Source organism: Asterias rubens, chromosome 3 (genome assembly GCF_902459465.1).
Source record: "Asterias rubens chromosome 3, eAstRub1.3, whole genome shotgun sequence".
Taxonomy (NCBI): Eukaryota; Metazoa; Echinodermata; class Asteroidea; order Forcipulatida; family Asteriidae; genus Asterias; species Asterias rubens.
Genome location: NC_047064.1, coordinates 3,397,528 through 3,419,780, shown reverse-complemented (window position 1 = coordinate 3,419,780; position 22,253 = coordinate 3,397,528). Strand labels below are relative to the sequence as shown.

Below are 22,253 nucleotides of genomic sequence, written 5' to 3'. Positions count from 1 at the left end.
GCATCAAACGTTGATGCTGCTCGGCAGAGATCACAGAGCAAGTCTGGTCTATGACAGTCATATTTAGCCTGCCGTCACATAGTTATGCATCTAGATAACGTCCCACACTCTCTCTATCTCATAGCTAATCCCCCTAGATTTAATTAGGAATTCGCTGCATGCAACACCCGCAGACAACTCAACCCCCCTCTCGGTCGATCCGGATCAAACTCTTTAGTTTCACCCCTATAGCTTTTGTAGGTCATTATGTAGAAGGGGTGATGGGTACAATTTTATAATTTGACGTGGTGAAATGCTTAGGACAGTGACCTCATTATGCAAATTAACTGACGTCATTTTGATGATGTCACGCCATAAAAAAAGGCTCCGGGTGTGTTTAGCACGCTTTTATCAGATTTGAGCTCGGACCACATCGGCTGCCGGTTCCAGGAATGAAAATTCCACATGCATTTTCGCGCCTGTGCTATTTTGAATTCATTAGAAACTTAACTCTTAATTTATAACTACCTGGAAATTCGCCAAAATATTTTAAAATATGGCAGCCCAGTGGCCATAAAACCATGAGGCTTTTTGACAGTTTATGTTTTCCCTGAATCATCTGAGAAAAAATAATGTTATAAAACGTATGTGCAGTGCCTACGACTGTAACCAACAACTTTTAAAGAAAAAAATTATTGCCATAAAACCTCACTTGGTGACAAGTAATGGGTAGAGGTTGATAGAATAAAACGTGTGAGAAACGGCTCCCTCTGAAGTGACATAGTTTTCGAGGAAGAAGTTATTTTCCACAAATTTAATTTCGAGACCTCAGATTTAGAATTTGAGGTCTCGAAATCAACCATCTAAACGCACACAACTTCGTGTGACAAGGGTGTTTTTTCTTTCATTATTATCTAGCAACTTCGACGACCAATTGAGCTCAAACTTTCACAGGTTGGTTATTTTATGCATATGTTAAGATACACTAAGTGGGAAGACTGGTCTTGACAATTACCAATAGTGTCCAGTGTCTTTAATCCCCAGCCTAAATGTTACCCAATCCCAGAACCAGACGGCCCCGGCACCATGGCACACGATCTGGGCATGACTTTGTCATAGAGCTGTTTAAGAAGAAAATATTGCTTAAAGATTTCATGCTAAGCAGATATGGACAGGATACCGGTCACATTGTACATTTTGACATGGGTATTTTAGTCGGTAACCATATCGTTGGTAAGCAAAGTTTGGTTGTGCTCAGCTTACTTACGTACTGCGATTGAACCCTAGGCTAGGCGTTCAGGCTGTACGCCTCTCTTAATACTTTGCATGACGTCATAATTCCTACCCAAAATGAGGCTATGGGCGCACGTTCCCCATCATCACTTGCAGTGCCTGCGCCCATCGCCTCGTTTTGAGTTAGCATTGTGACGTACCTCATGCATAAATATTATGCGACAGCCCTGTTAGACCTTATAGACACGTGAGTAGTGATAACAAAACACGTTACATGTGAACCAACGACCTCCGGATTAACGCGCCGGCGCTCTACCAACTTAGGTATCATGTCCTTTGCGGGCGGTCTCCCTATTAATTTGTCAATACATTTACCAGTCAGTTTCCCCTGTGATTTATTACTTGAGATATGCTCATTTGATTTTGTATACTATTTTTTTTACAGCATATTCCGAAGCAATATACATTACTTTCTAATAATTTCCGTAGAGTATACTTTCTGACAAGCTCCCAACGAAAAACTGCTGTCCTTTAATTTAATTTACTTATTCATTATTCATTGCGGTTAAGTTATTTATATTTACTTATTCATTATTCATTGCGGTTTAGAGGTAAAGAACACTCTGGCAATTTTCAATAAATGAACAATTGCTAATCCATGTCACTCGTCATTAACCTCTACGAAGTATACATGTGCATGAATGATAAATTTATTCATGACGCATTTCGATTCCTTAACGCTGATTGGCCAACAATCAATGTTTATGCACGCATTGTTAACACCAGATGACCTTTTGGGTGGGCCATGTCGACGATAACGAAATTCGAGAAAGTTTAACTTTCACAAATTACGGTTGTACCTTTCGTTATTTGTTTTTCGTGTTTGCAAGAAATGGTGAGATGTTGAATTTAATAGTGGATACTTAATGGTACTTTATGTAATGAAAGTTTTAATGAAATTCATCGTAAATCAAATAAAACAAATTATATCAAAAAGCTGTTTTAACTTTTGCACGCTTCAAGTCACTCGTAATAATACCCTTTATACCCGTCTTTTTGAGGAATATAAAATAATACTGATTAAAATTTCATTAACTGATCCTTTAATAACGAAATGAGATCACAATATTCATTTATATTAGCATTAAGTATTGAATCACAGACAGTGAATCAAATTATACCTTTAGGCCTGGTTTTCATTATCATATTTATATATTGGTGTAACCCACTATACCGTTCCTTAATGACTACTGTGCGTGCATCTCCCCAGTAGGTATTTGTGAAGTCGTTATTTGTGTTGAATCGTAACGACTACTGACACTCACAAATTCCCTAGTACCTGTGTTTACCAAGAACTGACTTTCATCTTCTTTTACAAGCTTCGATGACGTGGATTCTTAAGAGTTGTTCACACCGATAAAAACTGTGGTTTGTTTCCCTCCCTTTCGTGTGCAATGAATACAGATCACATTCGCTGATTCACATTTCAACGTTAACGCAAGGACAGTGCGCAACCTGACTGAGGCTCGTCTTTGCTTATATACTCGAGTGTGCAAGTTCAAGACAGTAAGCGAGGAACACCTTAGAGAGGCTGATTGAAGTGAGATCGTACCCGATCATCCCAAAATACAGAAACATGGCTGTGGTGCCAGGAAAGACAAATAACGGTGAGTTACTCCTTTTGTTTTAAGTATTTACCAACAGAGGAATAAATAGGAAGAAACTATATATGAATAGTAAACTTGCGTACAACCATGCGTAAATCTCTTTGCAGAGCACACCGGCTCTCTTCAGAGCCAACACTTCCACAAAAGAGACTAACACATGGTTGTACCCGAAATGTTACTCTTTATTTATATATTTCTTCTTCTATTTATCCATACCATGCAAAGCTTTAAGCAATACTTATAGCAAGAAATGTCTTGTCGAAATGTGACATTGATAGGCCGTACGGATGTTTTTTTTAATTGTTTTCTTTAAACATGAGTGTTTCATTTGAAACGTTCGTCCTCCTTAAGGTCAGTGATTAAAATATGCTTTATTCGATTATAAAGATTGAAACGAAATGACTTGGCGAAATGTGACATTGATATGCCCCTACATGTTTTGTTTTTGACTTTACTATATTTACTGTATTAAGGAGGTTTATAGTTACAAAAGCATCGAGTCCGTGCACCATTATTTCTATCGCAAAAATACATGTATAATTGTTGTGGTTTTGAATTGGCGTTGCCACAGCAACAGCACAATTTGTATTTCATTTTGAGTTTCAATTGCTAGCTCACTTGCAAATATACCATTATTTAATGTCTTTGTTACTGAAATATAAGCCCCGTTCACCTTATCTTTTGCAATCGCTGATTATTTTCGAGACATGGACATAATTTTCACCTTTTAAATTGACGTTGACATAAGAACGACAGAATTTGTTTACTGTAAAGTCAGTACGTGATTTCATTTTGAGCTAATAGTTCACTTGCAAACTAATAGTTCAGTTTCAAAAAAACATTTTTTTTTATTAATGGGTCAAGTGAAGGCTTCGTTACCAAAACATCAGCCCCTCACTTCTTCTCTTTCGAAATCGCTGCTTATTTTCGAGACCTGCCCGAAGCGACTTCATTTGACCCGTAACGCCTTGTTATCTTAGGACTTCACGCGGGTAATTCAACGGATATTTCCCCAGTAAGTAGTATTTGCCAGTGAGTTGACTCCGGTCTCAACCAATGGTACTAGCACTTTATTACTTCTTCTTCGTGGGAGCTTGACTTAAAGGCACCGGACACTATTGGTAATTGTCAGAGACCAGTATTCGCACCTGGTGTATCTCAACATATGCTTAAAATAATAAGTATATTTGGGCTCGATAATATTGGTCACCGAAGTTGCAAGAGAGTAATGGAAGAAAAATACCTCAGTTGCATCACTGTGTGTGCTTTTAGATGCAGGATAAAGGGCTTCAGCTGAGGAAGTATTTTATTATTTGAGTGAGAAATTACCTCTTTCTTTAAAACTACATTATTGCAGAATGAGCCGTTTCTCACAATGTTCTATAATATTAACAGCTCTCCATTGCTCGTTACCATGCATGCTAACAATTATGTTGGGTAATTACCAGTAGTGTATGCCTAATAAGAGTTTTCGAAATACAGGACCTATAGTTTTTGTTTTTAACTCAGGCTCTATAGTGCTGTTAATTAATGGATTTTGGTGCGGCAAACCTTGCACGGTCTAACACAGAATAAAGAGGCTTCCGCTTGACTTCCTTAATTGTTGTCACTTAAAATATACACAATTCATTCTTAAAGTAAACAAAAAGCATGACTGGCCACACACACAACCCCGTTTGAAGCCTTCTTTAAGTCCGTAATACTGCAAACATGATGTTTGGAACCAATTCCTGCCAACTAAAACCAATATACGTTAGGGTCATAGATTGTTTTTTCGTCAATTGTTTTTCGTAAATTTAGTACCGATTTTTTACAAAATTGTTACGAAGGAAATAATAGTAGTCACATGTGAAAGTTTCTGCCAAAGACAGTGTCATTTTATGGCATGTCATTGCCTAGTGGTAAGAGCACCGGATTCAAGCTGTAGGGTTTGATTAGTTTAGTGTGGGTTCGAGTCCCGGTCGTGACACTTGTGTCCTTTTAAAGCAATCACTTAACCATGATTGCTTCCTAAAGTTGAGGAGGTGGTGCTATCCGCTCTACCAGCCGAGCTTCTGAAGAATGGTACCGAAGCCTACATCCGTGGACTGGGGTAACCCTGTTTCAGCCCCAGGAGTAGGTGTCAACGGCCCCTTGAAAAATAGTTGATTGTAGCCCACACCTTGAAGTGGCCTTCGGGCCTTGTGTGTCCAGCGACTTGAATAAATAAAAAAAAATGAAACATTTATCAAATAAAGTGTCTACCTCCTGAGAAAAACGCAAACAAAATTCTAAGGTGTTTTCACAAAAAGATCGAAACCTATCCTCGTTAATCGAGGTGACAGCCGGAACCAAACGCATCACTGAGAAATTATTTATGCATGAATCGTGTCTCAGAATCAAATGATTAACTTCCAAACTATTAAAAATAAATCCAAACCATACTTCTTTGAAGGGAATCCTTTCTCAAAATAATATCAACAGCAGCTGTGCTTATTACCAAGTAAGTATTTGTGGCCATTTATTTTTTGGAAAGCTGAAAAACTATAGCCTTAACTTGGCCCTGGCGGCCTTACACTTTCGTATTATACTACAGTGATATCTGTGTGCAGAGAAAAGAGTCCTAAACTCCGCACCTTTGAAACCTTTTAAAACCAAGTTTCGCCAAATTCTTACAACAATTTTGTATAATACTTTAAACAAATAAATTCAGAAACAGTTTATCTTAAGAGCTTGAATGAAACCTTGAGGATAAACCGAACTGGTATTTCACCTATACTCCAATATCAGTCTCAATCTATATTTTCCAATATTTCTTTTTCTCTATCATTTTACCAAATGTGATCTTGTCTCACATGCACACAAAAAAGAGTTGAAATCATCAAGTCACACAAAGACAATAATGAAATCAGTCAATATTCATTTCATATTACACGTCTAGATTTATTATTTTCCCCGCTCTACCTTTATTCACTCTTTTTTTTCTCTATCTATCTGTGCTGCAAGATACCCCATCATATCTCCCCAGGCTAGAGTGTTAATAATGCCCTTAATTGATAGTCGTCGTGAGAAATCTTAGCTAGATCTCATGTCATCTTCATGTCTGGTTCCTCCCGGGGCCTGTTTGCCCTTTGGGGTATAGCGTCACTACCCGTTGCAATCTACACAGAAAAGGGTGTTTGTGTCTGTTGTGATTTTCGAAATATCATCTTGTGACGATATTGACTTTTAGCATATCTATGTATTGTATACGATGTGAGGATCATTAATTAAGAAAGAGCAAACACACGGATCAAAATTAAAGATTGAAGATAAAGACAATTATTATGTGTGGGTTTTGTGTTTTCTATATCCCAGACATCAGGTACAACAATAATGAAATGACGCAGTTTGAGCGATGGGATATCTTAGAAATCATAAGGAATCATTATTTTGTTTACCTCAGTTGTTTATAAATAATTAGTATTTTTATGTGTTTACTTTGAAAGCTTCTGACGTATTGTCTGGTATTATCGGGAGCCTTTGCTAACAACATTACTTTGACGTGTAAAGGAAACAAAATAGGCAATTAATAACCTGCTCAGTCTCAAATGGAGACCCAAAATATTACAATTGTACAAAATCTCAATCGTAGTAAGCAACCTGAAATGTTCTTTAAAAATATCACAAACTTCTATAAATGACTGTGAAAGTCACATGAGATTTCGTACGAGTACAGGACGAGTACGGGGAAAATGAGTAAACTTGACGTATTTGAGTTCGAGAACCAAGTTAGGCCCACACCACTACACCGCTGCTATAGCGAAAGTCGGATTTGTTTTAAAGGCAGTGGACACTATTGGTAGTTACTCAAAATATTTATGAGCATAAAACCTTTCTTGGTGACGAGTAATGGGCAGAGGTTGATGGTATAAAACATTGTGAGAAACGGCTCCATCTGAAGTGCCATAGTTTTCGAGAAAGAAGTAATTTCTCACGAATTTGATTTCGAGACCTCAGGTTTAGAACTTGAGGTCTCGAAATCAACCATCTAAATGCACACAATTTTGTGTGACAAGGGTGTTTTTTTCTTTCATTATTTTCTCGCAAGTTCGATGACCGATTGAGCTCAAATTTTGACAGTATGTTATTTTATGCATAATTTTGTTGAGATACACTAACTGTGAAGGCTAGTCTTCGACAGTTACCAATAGTGTCCACTACCTTTAACTGACGTCACTGGTGGTAATCTCGTCGTAGTTTTTATGGTATAGACCCAATGTTCTGTTTTGTTTTTGTTGAAGAGTAGTTTGGAAACTACACAAGCATGCTTTTTTGTTGGATGTTTTTTTTTCAAAATCATGTAACGGGATAAACCTGCTCTTATGGAACATTAATTTTCTGGGGTTGAGAAAAATATAGGTTTATTGTCCCCAAGGCTTACTACTCTCAGGTCGATCAGTCCGCCGCTCGGATCCTAAAGTCATGGCCCTTCTTCCTCGTTTAGGAAAAATCGTTAACTTGCTCAGATCGTTTCATTTAATAATGACACCCAAACATTGTTTCTTCCTTGGGGGTTGATCAACTGTGATGCTTCTTTTCCCCTGTGCGAGGGATAATTTCCTTTCTTTCCAGAACCTCACTCGTCTTTATTTTCCGCGTAAATTGGTTAATAATCGGTCTTCTCTGGGACCGAAGGTTGGTTGAGGAAACATCGATTATTTAGTATTCTATTTTAAGGCCACGGAACAATCAAATTGCAACACGTTTATTGCCGTTAGACTTGTCTCCAGTTCCCACTGTTCGGTTCGCGCTGTGGTTTAACATAACGCAGTGTATAAAGTCAGCCGGTCAAAAGTCAACCGTGCAGGGGGACTAGTAACAAGTCTTTTTCCAACGATCGAATAAAGTTTGGCCGGTTTTGCAGAGATGGAGCTTGACAATTTTTTCATTTTAACACATAGGGATTTGAGGTTTACGTTAATCAGTAGAATGAGAAGCCACAGTGTTATATACTACCTCGGGCTAAATTCTCGTTCGAATGCTCTCAACTGATTTCCAGAGTTCATTCAAGATAACTTAATTTGACAAAAATACTATCTGGGTAAAGGCTTTAAAGCAGCGAGTTGTGGCAGAACAAGAACTGAATGTTAAATTCCACACAGTGTTTATTTGTTCTATAAGTATAGTATTAACACTGCATCAAGTAAAATTGTATCGTACTTTGCTTGTGTTTTAAACATTCCAAACAAACAGATACCAAAAACACAAAATAATTATGAGGCCTATAAACTTTTATAAATACAGTATTTAAAGAACTAAAAGGCAAAATACTCAAATGGGTAATGTCCACATCTCAAATAGGAAATTTTAATCTGAGTTTTTGCAGGCAAGTCCAATTTAAGTATAACGTCAGCATAGCGAGTATTAAAGGCACGCGTTGCCTCGGATCAGGCGAGTTGGTCTATAGAAAGCGTTTGAAACCATTTATTAAAGGCAGTGGACACTATACTGGTAATTACTCAAAATAATTATTAGCATAAATCCTTTCTTAGTGACGAGTAATGGGGAGAGGTTGATGGTATAAAACATTGTGAGAAACGGCTCCCTCTCAAGTGCCATAGTTTTCGAGAAAGAAGTAATTTTCCACGAATTTGATTTCGAGACCTCAGATTTAGAACTTGAGGTCTCGAAATCAACCATCTAAACACACACAACTACGTGTGACAAGGGTGTTTTTTTTTCTTTCATTATTATCTCGTAAATTCGATGTCCGACTGAGCTCAAATTTTCACAGGTTTGTTATTTTATGCTAATGTTGAGATACATTGAGTGAGAAGACTGGTCATTGAAATTTGCTGAGTTTACCAATTCAAATAGGTCCTTCATTCATTTTACTTTTTCACAAACGTAAATTACAGGTAAGTTAAACCCACTTCCTCTTCACGTCAATGCGAGAATCAAACATTGTTTCGGGGTTTGTGAAACGACCCTTCCTTTCGGAGGGTTTTGCGTTTCACGGAAAGTTGATATATCGACAACGGTCACAACAGACGTGTCAGTAACTCAAAGCTAAGAATGGTCTTGCGTTAAAGGCACTGGACACATTTGGTATTTACTCAAATTACTCGTTAATGTTAGCATACAACTTATTTGGTAAGAAAGAGGTAACTTGTCACTCAAATATGAGACGTCAGGCCTGAAGCGTTTATTAAGCATCTGAAAGCACACGAACATGTGCAACATGGGTGTTGGGATACACCAAGTGAGAATACAGGTCTTTGAAAATTACCAATAGTGTCCAGTGCCTTTAAACTCATAGTACTTTCCTTTTCTTGAATGGAGTGAGTCGAACCCTGTAATTTAACCGGCTCTCTATTTTGTGTTGGGTGATTCACGGTGAGGTCTGTATATAACAGCCAGTGACACGCGATCCAAGTCTCCCACAATTAAGCGTACTTTTAAGTCTAGGGACATAAACACCAATAAATTTAACTCTAAAGTATATGATGGTGTCATGTACATGCTGTTTGAACAGTGCAAAAAGACATCTATGTCGGGATTTTGGCTTGTGGTTGAAAAAGAACAAGACAACAAGAGCATTTCTTGATTTTTATGTTTGATGACTATGCTTTTACTGTGAATCATACGCCCTACGTAATTGTCATATTGGAAGTTTCGAAGATGGGGGAGGCCGGGAGAGGATTATAAACAAAAGGGTCGCAGTTAAGAAATAAAGAATATATACAAACAAATGTTCTTGGTTTTTGTTTTTTTCTAGTTTACATGGATCCTTTAAATATAGGCCTTTAAAAGTAGGGCCGTTTGAATAAACCTCGGAATCAGAATACAAATACATCCTATTTAGTCTTAGCAGGACATCACAAACTCGAATTCTTCTGCAGCAAAATCTTCCCCGAATCACCGTACATTTCTTCAATTCTTTTTGAATCAAAACTGTTAGCAAAACGGGTTGTAATAATTGTGTAATCGAACTTCTATAACGAAAAACCTGACGCTGGTTGATCTTTTGAACCTGCCTGCCCCCCCCCCCCCCCCCACCTCTCAACACACCCTAGTCGTCCGAACCGACTTAGCAGGCGACGCAGCCCTGCTTTCATTTGGCGCAGGTGAAAAAAATGCGCCTTCGTTATCACTGCTTTGTTGGTTGTGAAGTTTGCTTACGGCCATGTCAATTTACTCAACAAGGAAACCCCCTTTTGAGTGTAAATGACTTATAAATAAAAGCTCGGTGTATCGCCTATACTTGAGACGGATCCCCCTATAAGTGTTGACACTTTATTATTTAAAATGTCCAAGTTAATAGTGTGTACGATGGTTCAATCATTACAAGACAAAACAAATGTAGCACATTTTTAAGAGAATACACCTGCCTATTCCGCTGAATGAAACAATAGAACACTTAAAGGCACTGGACACGTTTGGTAATTGCCAAAGACCAGTATTCTCGCAACATAATGCACAAAATTACAAAACCTGTGAAATTTTGGGTTCAGTTGGTCATCGAATTTGCAAGAGAATAATGAAAGAAAAAACACCCTTGTTGCATTACTTTGTGTGCTTTCAGATAAAGGCTTCAGCTGAAATCTTTTATTATTTGAGTGAGAAAGTACCTCTTTCTCCAAAAAAAAAAAAATACGTTACTTCAGAGCATGATCAGAGGGAGCCGTTTCTCACAATGTTTTATTCAATCAACAGCTCCGTTGCTCGTTACCAAGGTTTTTATGCTGACAAGTATTTTGAGTAATTACCAATAGTGTCCAGAGCCTTTAATCGTTGAAACCAACTCCTTTCTTATTCCCTTGAATATATTTCTATACGTAAGACAGCAACGCACTATATTGACGTTTGTGTGTGTCCTTGCTCAATGGTTTCTTGGAGAAATAACATAATTAATTAGCCTGGGATGAATGAAATTAAAATATGATATTACCCATCGGTAGAGCACAGATGGGCTAAAAATAAACTTAAGTGGGTAATATTGAGAGAGGCATAAGGAATATTAGTTTCGTTAAGACTCCGTAATTTTGGTATATTAAAAAAAACCCAGCCTTAATGCGGGTTTCTATAAAGTCATTGTGTGTTTCGAGAAATTGAGTTTCACGAATATTCTTTGGGAGAAGAATCCTTCGAGTAATTTCTACGGAGCTCTGGAAGTGCCACTCGACATGTTCAAATCATAAGATAATTGACTGCAGGATGATGACATCATCAACGTTAGATGACGACATCCTAAGATGATGTATACCAGGATGACGACATCCTGAAATAAGATGTTGACTTCTTGAGATAAATCCTGATAAAATATTGAAAAATGCGAGATACCAAAATAGCTTATCTTTGGAAGACATAATTCTACTTTTAGGATGACGCCACCAAGAGATATCCTCGGGATGACGACATCTTACGTTCTTGATGTTGTCATCCTACAGTAAATTATCTCAGGATCTCAAGAAGTTGGATAGCACTTCTAGAGCACCATAACTTTTCAATACCAATTATTGAAATATTTAGCTACGGTGTATTGCTGGTTTCTTAACCAATATTACACTGGACTTAAACTCTGGTGTTTCTGATCAGAGGGGTGTGGGTTCGAGTCCCAGTCCTGACACGTATGTCACTTTGCTTACACCTTTGCGCCATTGCTTCTTTCAGATATAAAAATGAGGATTTTTTTCAAAATGATGGGGAAATGATTCAGAATTAAAAACACACGGTTCGCCAGGTATGGCATTACTAATGTCTTTCAATGTGCAGCATATCAAAGTTTTATTTTAAGCCCATTTCAAAACATTCGACAAAAATGTTCTCAACATAGACAAATTTGCGATGCGTATTTGCTTTGCAAACTTCAACGATTCCACACTACGTAACAAAACCCCAAGCATTTCCAAGGACAAGTTCACCTCCTATTGTCAATTTACTTTCCTCCTCATGAAGCACTGCTCTCTGTCTTTTGTCCACGGCTTGATTTGTGATATATATAAATATGGTGGGTCTTAGGTTGTATAAAGATAAATATTTCCAAAGAGGTTTACGTTAAGAGATGGGGGTACAATGGTGTTTATCTTTTAGCTGTTTTCATGTCTCGGAGGAGAACGAACAATATACTTTCTATGTTTTTCACCAGTACTTAAAAAAATACGTAAAATATTACAAGAAATCTGTAAGCCAGGTTGGTACAAAAATGCAATACTATTATACGAAGCAATTCACGCTCTACTTTGTCAACAAAACCACAGCGCTGACAATAAGTGAACCAGAAAACGGGAAAATACAACTGATAAGTAGTTTTTTTTAATATTGTACAATATTGAGCTAGCCATTTTAATGTGTGTATGCAGCAAAGACTGCGAATGTTTTGTTGTATATGACAATGTTGTGATTTCTTGGTTTAAAGCCATAGGACACTTTCGGTTCAGAACGAAAAAAAAGTTTACAGATTTACAAATAACTTGCAGGGTTTACAGAAGGTAACGGTGAAAGACTTCTCTTGAAATGTTATTCCATGAAATGCTTTACTTTTTGAGAAAACATTAAAACAATATCAATTCTCGATATCGAGAATTACGGATTTATTTTAAACACATGTCATGACACGGTGAAACGTGCTGTAACAAGGGTGGGTTTTCCCGTTATTTTCTCCCGACTCCGATGACCGATTGAGCCTAAATTTCTACAGGTTTGTTATTTTAAATAGAAGTTGTGATACACAAAGTGTGGGCCTTGGACAATACTGCTTACCTAAAGTGTCCAATGGCTTTAAACGGAAAGGATCCAAACTGGATTTTAGGTCGAGATGGTTCATGCAGTTTGAGACAATTTATGATGTATTCTTGTGACTAATTGATTAATGTTTTATGAAAAAGTAAAATAACATTGAAAGAAATCATACCCATGGGGACCATTTTTCATGTTACAGACATAATTCCGAATAATCTACTCGGCGGTTGTAAATAAAACATTTCCAAAAGAACATAATCTACCTAGCATGTATACACATACCGCATCCAAATTAACTTTGATGCCTCAGCATGTAATGCCTGCCACATCAAATCCCATAGACATAGGATAAATGTATTTAAACGATAACAAAAATAGGAAGCAATAAGTAAATTGATTTGCAAAACTTTCATAAAACCTATCATCCCACGTTGCCTCATATTCACATAAAGTGAGAAAATAGAATTAGCTGTGGCAAACAACAAAAGATGACCTATGGTGCAAATGCAAAAGTTAGTGGCCTGATGTGTCGACCCTATAAAACTTCTCTCATTATAAGTTTGAAAATCACTATACAAATTGGAACTATAGTGACAACTGTAGATGATTGTGTCCCTAGTTTCAATCGAAAAGAGTGAATTACAGTCTACATCTTTACGAGGCAATATTCCTGGGGTTTCTTCTTCTTTTTGTGTTGTATCTTCGTCTCTCGGCGTATACAATGAGCTCTTTCAGCAAGAATTTGCGCGGCTTTTATAAAACAGCTCACTCCACGCACGAGGACCCTCATCATCGATGAAAACGTTATCCATCCAAAGTGGTACGGAGAAGAAATATAGGCTAAGAAGGGAAAACATAATCTCGCCAAACAAAAGGTTCTCGTCAATACTTATTTTGTCTGACCGGAAGGGGCTGTAAAATGACTCCCTTGTGTTCGTTATGAATAATAATTGAGTGTGCTCGGTTACTTAATTAACCCAGTTAATTCGACTGTAAAGGGTGAAGGACGTTGGAGGTGGGAGTGGGTAGTGTCGTGTACTTAATGCTAAATTGCCTTTTTGTTATAACAAAATGATGTGGATATATGCATGCTGGTTGCAACATGTTTCGTTGTTGTATTTATAGGAGAAAATGTTTGCAATCCAGGCAATTGGAAGATTTTGGCAGACATACCACACTGCAAAAAATGGGGAGTTAAAATTGACAAAAGCACAAGTTTCAAAAGAAAGCAAGATCAAATAAAACTCTGTACCCTCATATAGGTTGATCGAAATGTTAAAAGTGGGTTAAAAGTCTAATGGGGGACCATACCAATTTCCATTTTGTGCTAATTGGTCAAAATCAAATTTCAGTGTCTGAGTGTTTCAGTCATCTCGACACCTTTCTGAAACGTGGTTGAAAGTTTTTTTGATATTGGGGGTAGGGTTCCTCCTTCTTTTTGAAGTTGTCGTCATACCAGTCTAGACAACTTTAACGATCAGTGGTTTGCAGATAATCAAATCGCTTATCATGTTCATGCAAAGGTCCATATCTTTTGAAGTTTCAAGACTTATCAATATAATTAATCAATGCCCCGTGGGATTGTTTGACAATTTATTGACAAAGATATTCGACAATAATAAATCAGTCATAAAAACATATTGTACGTTTTTGCTTTGAACGGTTTTGCTATGTGTTTTTAGTTTCAATTTGTGTACAATTGGAAAGTTGGTCCTTGTTTAATTAGTAAGAGAAGACTTATTAGCGTGCAATGGTCACTTACCCCTTCTGACGTCACCACAGGGGATAATAATGCCGCCATTTGCTTTTAATGGATTTTTATTCTGTTGTGAGTTTCACAGTACAAACCCTAACCAATCGATCCCCGAGCAAAATATTGCCCTTGATTAGTGTTCGTTCGTCACGGCAATTTTTTCCCCGTTTTTGAAGGGGGGCGCAGCGCTCGCGAGGCACTCCTAGGTTTTGTCACTCACCGCTCGGAAGCTAAACTATTGACCGGGGTCCTCCGAAGGAGCTGTCGATTAAGGCCTTTAAACAAAAGTCCGGAAAGATGGAGTTTAGGCTGTTATAGATCAATAATTCGTCACTGATGTAGAGCTAATATGATTTCAAGACAATTTGAGTTGATAATATAAACGACATTCACGTTTTATAATCTATTTCACACTGGCATCTAAACTCCACATGAGGGAGTGAAATCAATGGCTGGATCGCCTCGTGGTAATTTGAAAGTTGATATTATTGGTTTTAAGCGATTCATGAATCTGTTCGAGTGGGCTGTCAGTATTAATAGCATGTTTCTATATCCATATCATGTTGGGTGTGAAATCAGATGTCATGAATTTATCAACTTCGGTTTGCAATAAATGAATGGATATGACTTGCTGAGAGGGCGTAAAGATATTGCGTTTGATAGATTGTTTTTTGGTTCTTTGTTTTTGTATGTTTGGATATTCTATGTTCATTACTTTGAAGGTGTTCACCTTTGGTAATTGTCAAAGACCAGATCTCTCACTAGGTGTATCCCAACATAAAAAAAAAAAATCTGTGCAAGTTTTGACTCGATTGGTCATCGTTGCAATAGAATAATGAACGAAAAACACACATGTTTCAGATGCTTTAAAAAGGCTTCAGGCCTGAAGTCTTTTACCATTACCTCTTTCTCGAAAACTAAGTTACCTCAGAGGGGGCCGTTTCCAACAATGTTTTATACTATCAAAATAACATCTCTCCATTGCTCATTAGTGTTTATGGTAACAATTATCATGAGTAATTACCAATTTGCTTTAAAGAAGAACATGAATAAACTGGCAACAAACACTTATCAATAAGTCTGCTGCGTGGTTGCAAAATAAAAGGGTTGACTCAGGAAATATTTAATTAGAACAATGTTTCCACAACATACAGGAAAAACATGATATCACAGGAGTCAATTTCACAAAGAACTTAGGACTAGTCCTAACTTAGGACCAGTCTTCTAGGAGATATTGAAAACTTAAGGCTAGTCCCAAGTTAGTACGAGTAACTAGTCCTAACTAGAGATAAGACTAGTCCTAACTCTTTGTGAAATCCACCCCGATCAGTGAGCTGTGAATGAGTTTGTCTAAAAGAAATTTGCTACTGAACTTTTTGTTTTTGCTGTAAATCTGATTTTTCAGGGTTGGCGTGGCTGTTGCTTTTCCTGATGGTATCAACGGTGTGCCTAAGACCATGCCACGCAAGCAGGAGATGCTCGGTCAAGGGATGTATGGTTCACTTCGGCAAAAGAATAGCTCCATTTCCCGAACAAGATGGTAAGTAGTTTTGTGTGTATCAGAATTGCGTCACAATAAGTGGGGAAAATCGCAATATTGACTATTGCGTCACCAAAATTCACATCTCATTCGATTTCGCGTAAAGTATGAACCTGGGCTTTCATCATGTTTACGGGCTAAAAATAGTGCATCTTATTATCATCTGCAAATAACAACACCCTTTGTTTAAATGATGAGATTCGGCAAATGGCTTCTGTTTTCTTCGACGTGCGACTTAATAATAAGTGTCTCTAAACCAACAGAAGCGCCATAAAGCTGCAAGGAATACCTTCGTTTTCTTTTTTCCGACAAGCTCAGCTTATCCCCAAGACGTCGCCGTTAATGTGCTTAATATAATAATTCATTACAATGGACTAGACAATATATTGATATGATTATTAGCTAGTCAGTTTGTTGACTTCGTTGTCATAGCAAGACACAACAATGATTAATGTTTTACAACATTCACCGTGCAGTAGTACGAAACAAAGGCCTGTACTTTGCACGCATACAAACGGGCGCCTGAAATCAACTGCGTCATTTTTATGTTTCAACAAATAATAATTTTACCGATGGAAATTTGCATCGGGGATAAAGAATACTATAATATATAGAATGATTTTGTAACTTTCGAAACGGGTCTTATTCTCTGTTAACCGTCATGGCACTAAATAACATTTTAAAGCATTTTATGACATTTTCGTCAATCAAATTGAGTAGTTTCATATATTGTCGATGCAGGCCCATAACCAAGAATCATTTTTTTTTTTTTGGGGGGGGGCGAATGTGAACAAAATACAACTAGCGGGGGAGCTGTTTTTTTCAAAAGCCAAATTGTTGTGTATTTAAAAAAAAAAAAAAATATTGCTATTTTTCTCATGTTTTTTTTAGTCCTGCATTTTAATGTTTTTCTTAACTGTACAGCGCTTTGAAACAGTGTTAAAGCGCTTTATAAATGCATTTAAGTTAAGTTAAGTTAAGTTAATTCAAGCAAAAAAAATCCCTGCGCATTTTTGGGTGCGCACCATTTTGTTAAAATTTGGGGTCGAATTTTTCTTCTCCTTTTTCGATTTTGATATGGTTTATTGTATCCTTCTTTATAATTTTGCCTAAAAATAAGCAGTCATTGACAAAAACAAAACAATGACCCTTTTACCTTTAAGATGAAAGTAAATGAATGTACGTTTGAATTCTTCCGTTGGTAAGAAATATTCTAAATATACATCACCCCCTTTTATGAGAGCTTATTAATTATGAATAAATGTGTGAAAATGGGCAGTCTGTGCATCGATTGCTCGCGGTCAAGTTAATAGAAGGTTTTACCTACAAAGCCTGCTTTACTCAAATCCTTCACCGGAGGAGAAAAAAATCAATAGGGGTAAAAACTCCCAGTGGGGGATTTATGCCTACGTCTTGCGTCTTTCTGACATATTACACTCATTTTGGACGCCGCGGTAGCACATGTCTTTATTGCCTTTTCATTATATTAAGCATTTTTACAACTTTTGGGGTGGGTTTTGTTTGTAAAAGCCTAGTTAATATTAGACCGGGATAAATCATGCTGTTTCAGCTGCTTGATCTGAGCTGTTGGATCTGATTTGACTCAAAATGAGGAACACAAAAAGCAGTTATTTCCAAATGCGGATCTCTGAGAACACCTCCATTACAAATGTTCATATTTAGAAGTAGTTCTTAGTGTCAAAAAGCGTTGGGTATTTTTTTGTTCTAGTGTGTATGTGGAGCTATATTCAAATTATAAGATCCATCCATTTATATAGCACCAATATATGTGCTATGGCGCAACCTGCAGCTAATCATACCAGAAAACTTGGTTCTTGTATGTGCATTATTACAAAACACACGGGTCCAACGGCTTTACGTCCCATCCGAAGTGCGAAGCAATAATAACACAAGTGTGACAAGACCAGGACTCGAACCAACACTCTGCTGACCAGCAACAATAGGCTTGAGTCCACGCTCCACTTCGACATACCTCTAGATTTCGAACTTGTAAATTGCGAAAATTGATAAAAAATAATAAGCCCACCTTATTAGTGTATCGTTATCTTACGCAAATATTTTCTATTTATCTAGTAATTTTTTTCTTCTAGATTGATTAGATAATAATTTTATGAGCCTGTGACAATCTCACTTACTCCATGCAACATGTTTGGTTACCACTTCAAACAGAATAGCGGCCTATACTCAAAATACTTGAAAATCAATAAGTTTGGGGTTTAATTAAAATGTCCACCACTTAAAGGTTACTTCCGGTAGCAAACCAGGGATTAAAGGGGCAACTCCTTTTTCTACAGACAATGTTAATTAAGAAGAACGGGGAGTAATACAGACAATATGTTTTAAAGTGGTTTAAGTTCTTCTAAGATTGCGTTAATATTTGGATTCGTAACCGACCGCTGTATGCATTGCTCATCCAGTGCGCTTTATTAAATTCTAAATGTAATTAATTTGCACATAGTTGTGCGGACAGTGGTTATTGGGCATTATTTTGAAGGATTAAATCAACGTAAAAGACCATAGCAACTGCCGCTGGGACTAAAGTGTTCTCTTTTTTTCCTTCATTGGGCCGCCTTTGATATTTTGCGTAATTTATTTGTTGCGGTCTTTAAAATGTAGGGTCATAGATTGGTTTTTGTCAACATATTACGCTGATTCATAGGTTGTATAAAGAAAGATACAACCAAAGACACATGTGAAAGTTTCAACTGAATACAGTGTCTACTTGCTGAGAAAACAGCAAAATACTTTTAGGATTTGTTCACGAGAACATCACACCCATCCACATTCAGCGAGGTGACAGCGGGTAGCAACCACATCTCTGGCCGCAGCATTCGCAAAAGAAATGACTCATGCATGAATCGTTTCTCATATTCAAATGTTTTGAGGTGAAAATTATCCAAAGCATATTACTTCGAAGGGAGTCCTTTCTCAAAATATGTCACACTTGATCAACAGCTGCAGTGCTTCTCATTATAGCAAAGTTTCTATGGCCAAAAATTGTTGAAGAACTTACCATTCTATTCACCCTATATAATCTTTAAATTACCTCTTTGCCATAACTGTTGAATATGTAGCGTAGAATTACAAGATGGCCTCCGGCCGAGTGAAAGTTTGTGAGAGCTTTTGAGTTTTCATTTAAAACGTCTTGAATACTGGTTACCAATCGAAACCTTTCCTGAAGTACTTGAGAAGAGTTCTGGCCCACTTTTTGTTTGTAACTCTGCACAATGCTAGGGCTTTCTACTCACATTCATGTGGTCGAGGATGAAGGGAATTATAGCAATGTGCATGATTGCAATGAATGTTATGAAGTGGTGCAGTGTTGGCTTTCACATCTAATTGATTGCGTGATATTTAGTTAGAGAGATAATAATTGTGTGACTTAATTTTGTTTCCTCCCACATCCTGGGCATTATGCGTTCAATTAAGAACCAATCATCATGAGACATGGTCTTTTCAACAATATCAAAACAAATACAAAAAGGAGAAATTAACCCAATTCGTGGCATTTTGATAAGAGGGGTATCGAAGCGCCTGCCTAGCTTTGAAAAGAACCTCCATACAAACGGACTCACAAATGAAGATTTAATCGAAGCTCAAATATTCCGGTTGTCAAAATGATGACTACCCAGAGTGAGCGACTTCAACCTTTTGAAGCCAAGCGCGATGTCAATTGTCTAAAGATCAAATGCAGCCTCCGGTCATAACCGATCGATGATCTATGCCTCTTACATGCACTCACCTTTTGGCTCCTGTTCGCTATTATGAATTGGGATTCATTCTAAACCCTTGTTTCTTGAGTTTGTTTTTACACTACTACCGGAGGGTTCGCCTCGTGAAAACCTACAGCTATTGTATCAGCTGGTGTCCCTTAATAATGAACTGGAGACAGTGTTTGTGACATTTTAACAGAAATAAAGGGAGGAACGGAATTGAGTTTTTTTTTTAAGTTTGACACTTTGTGTGACTCGCCTTTTTATCCCGAACTTAACAATGTTGAAAGTATTTCCTCAAAGTGTACTTCATTTTTAAGAAACGGAACTTTCCCTCAAGTTGAAGAGAGGACCGGACACTTTGTGGCTCGCTTTTTTATCCCGAGCTTAGCAATGTTGAAAGTATTTCCTCCAAGTTTACTCCCTTTTTAAAGCCATTGAACACTTTCGGTAAACAGTATTGTGCAAGACCCACACTTCGTGTATCACAACTTCTATTGATAGTATAAAACACTGTGAGACACGGCTCACTCTGAAGTAACGTAGTCGAGAAAGAAGTAATTTTCCAGGAATTTTGATTTCGAGACCTCAGATTTAGAACTTTAGGTCTCGAAATCAAGCATCTGAAAGTACACAAGTTCGTGTGACAAGAGTATTTTTTCTTTCATAATTATCTCGCAACTTCGACGACCAATTGAGCTCAAATTTTCACAGGTTTGTTATTTTATGCATATAAGAGATACACCAAGTGAGAAGACTTGTCTTTGACAATTACCAATAGTGTCCAATGTCTTTATAAGCAGCTCTGTGAAATCGGGCGATGTATATTTTGCCCCATGTGGCGATGCCCTAATGATGATGAACAGTTGTGACGATGCGAAGTAGTTTCTGAATTCTCAAACCATTTTCTTTTTTTTTACTTGAATCTTTTTTCAGAAGAGCAAGCAGTTCAAAAAGCTACGGATTATCAAAACGAACGGCAAAACAACCTGCTTCGTCTAGTGGACCGACTCATCTCCAACTCGATGACGTCACGGAATTCTCCAATAGATGACGACGCATGATTGGAAACAATTCTTGTATGAAACTCGGACTTGTAATTAAAATGATTATATCGAACATACGTGGAAGGCATGGACCGTTATACTTTGCGTTTACTTTATACCTTTTCGAGTTTTTGTGTTAAATGATCGTAGACCTTATGCACATGACGTCATTGCAGTAGGGTGCCCTCGCCTATAGAGGTAACAAAAAGGGCTTGTTTATTGGCCAATTGCGTGCGCCGCGCGTACAAATCTTTACGTTTTATTGTTTCGTCATCGGTTTACCTCTAAGATGGCGGCTTGATGCTTCAGGTCTATTGTATCGTCAGTCGCACATACATCATTTGCTTTGCCTTTTTATCTGTTTCGAGAAATTCAAAGTCGGAAAAGAAAATATAAATATAAAACGGTTAAGCGTAGGGTCATAGATTGTCGTTGTCAACGTTACACTAATTTTTAGACAAAAATACACTTATAGATACATTACAAGTCACATGTGAAAGTTTCGGTTAAAAACTGTGTATATTTGCTGAGAAGACAGCAATTTACTGTCAGGATATTTTCAGGATTTTTCACAGGGAACATCAAATCCATACACTTATCGCGATGACAGCGGGTTGAAGTGCATCTTTGGCTACAGCGTTCGCAAAAGGACACAAAAACCCAGAAATCTGGGAAACGATTCATACATGAATCATCCAAATTCAAATGTTTTTGGCTAAAACAAATTTTACAAGCCATACTACAAATGTAATCCCTTCTCAGAATAGTTTTACTATTGTCAGCTGCAGTGTTCTCATCATGTTTGTAGGGTAATTAGTTGTTGAAGTATTTACCGATCTATGACCCTAAACTTGAGAAGTGTTTAAGGTCACCATTTCTATATAAATATTTTGGAGCGGTTTTATTTTGTTGTTTATATCTTATTTATTCATTTATTTTGTTTATTGTGTTTCATTATTTATTTTATTTTTTTATTTTTTTTAACTCCGGCCAGTCTGGTCTTCTGCCATGGCCTCAAACCCTGTCTATGACGTATGTCAAATTAAAGTGGGCAAAATAACGCGAATTGGTCTATAGTCACAGACTCCCTAAACTCGTTTGTCTTTCACGCAATAGCCATGTGTGTGTGTAATGTAAATTATTGGATATAACAGTACTACTATGTCCAAAATGTACTGTAATTTGTAACTATTGCTTGTACTTGTTTTCATGAGACCACTTCTACTGACGTTATAACCAGTTTATGAAAACAAAAACACCCCTGTTTATTAAGCAGTTACGTATTGCACGTAAAATCTTCAAGTTACTCCAATTCCTAAATCAATGAATCTCCACTGAACAGCTTAAACTGACATGGTGGTATAATGAATGTGTAAATGTATATAAAAAAGTAGGATTTTAAACTTTGCATGGTGGAAATAAGATATAGAAGAGTTTGCGGTAACACCATGTAATAACTATCTCTAAATGAGTTGGGGTGGTTCTGAAAAGAACCGTTGGATTAACTCGACGTTTCGATCAGTATGCTCTGATCGTCACATGGTGTTACCGCAAACTCTTCTATATCGTATATAAAAAACAAACCTACACAACTCTGAC

At 37.3% G+C, this 22,253-nt stretch overlaps 1 protein-coding gene across 2 annotated transcripts in view; it reads left to right on the top strand.

The window, feature by feature from the left end:
* Positions 1-21,391, top strand: part of LOC117288572 — a 35,773-nt gene extending 14,382 nt beyond the window's left edge. For both annotated transcript variants that reach the window (XM_033769478.1, XM_033769477.1), the window contains exons 2-4: positions 2,677-2,879; positions 15,740-15,874; positions 20,545-21,391. In XM_033769478.1, the coding sequence (XP_033625369.1) occupies positions 2,849-2,879; positions 15,740-15,874; positions 20,545-20,672 (294 nt within the window). In that variant the 5' untranslated portion in view covers positions 2,677-2,848 and the 3' untranslated portion in view covers positions 20,673-21,391. The remainder of the gene's footprint in view (positions 1-2,676; positions 2,880-15,739; positions 15,875-20,544) is intronic.
* Positions 21,392-22,253: the final 862 nt, after the last annotated feature.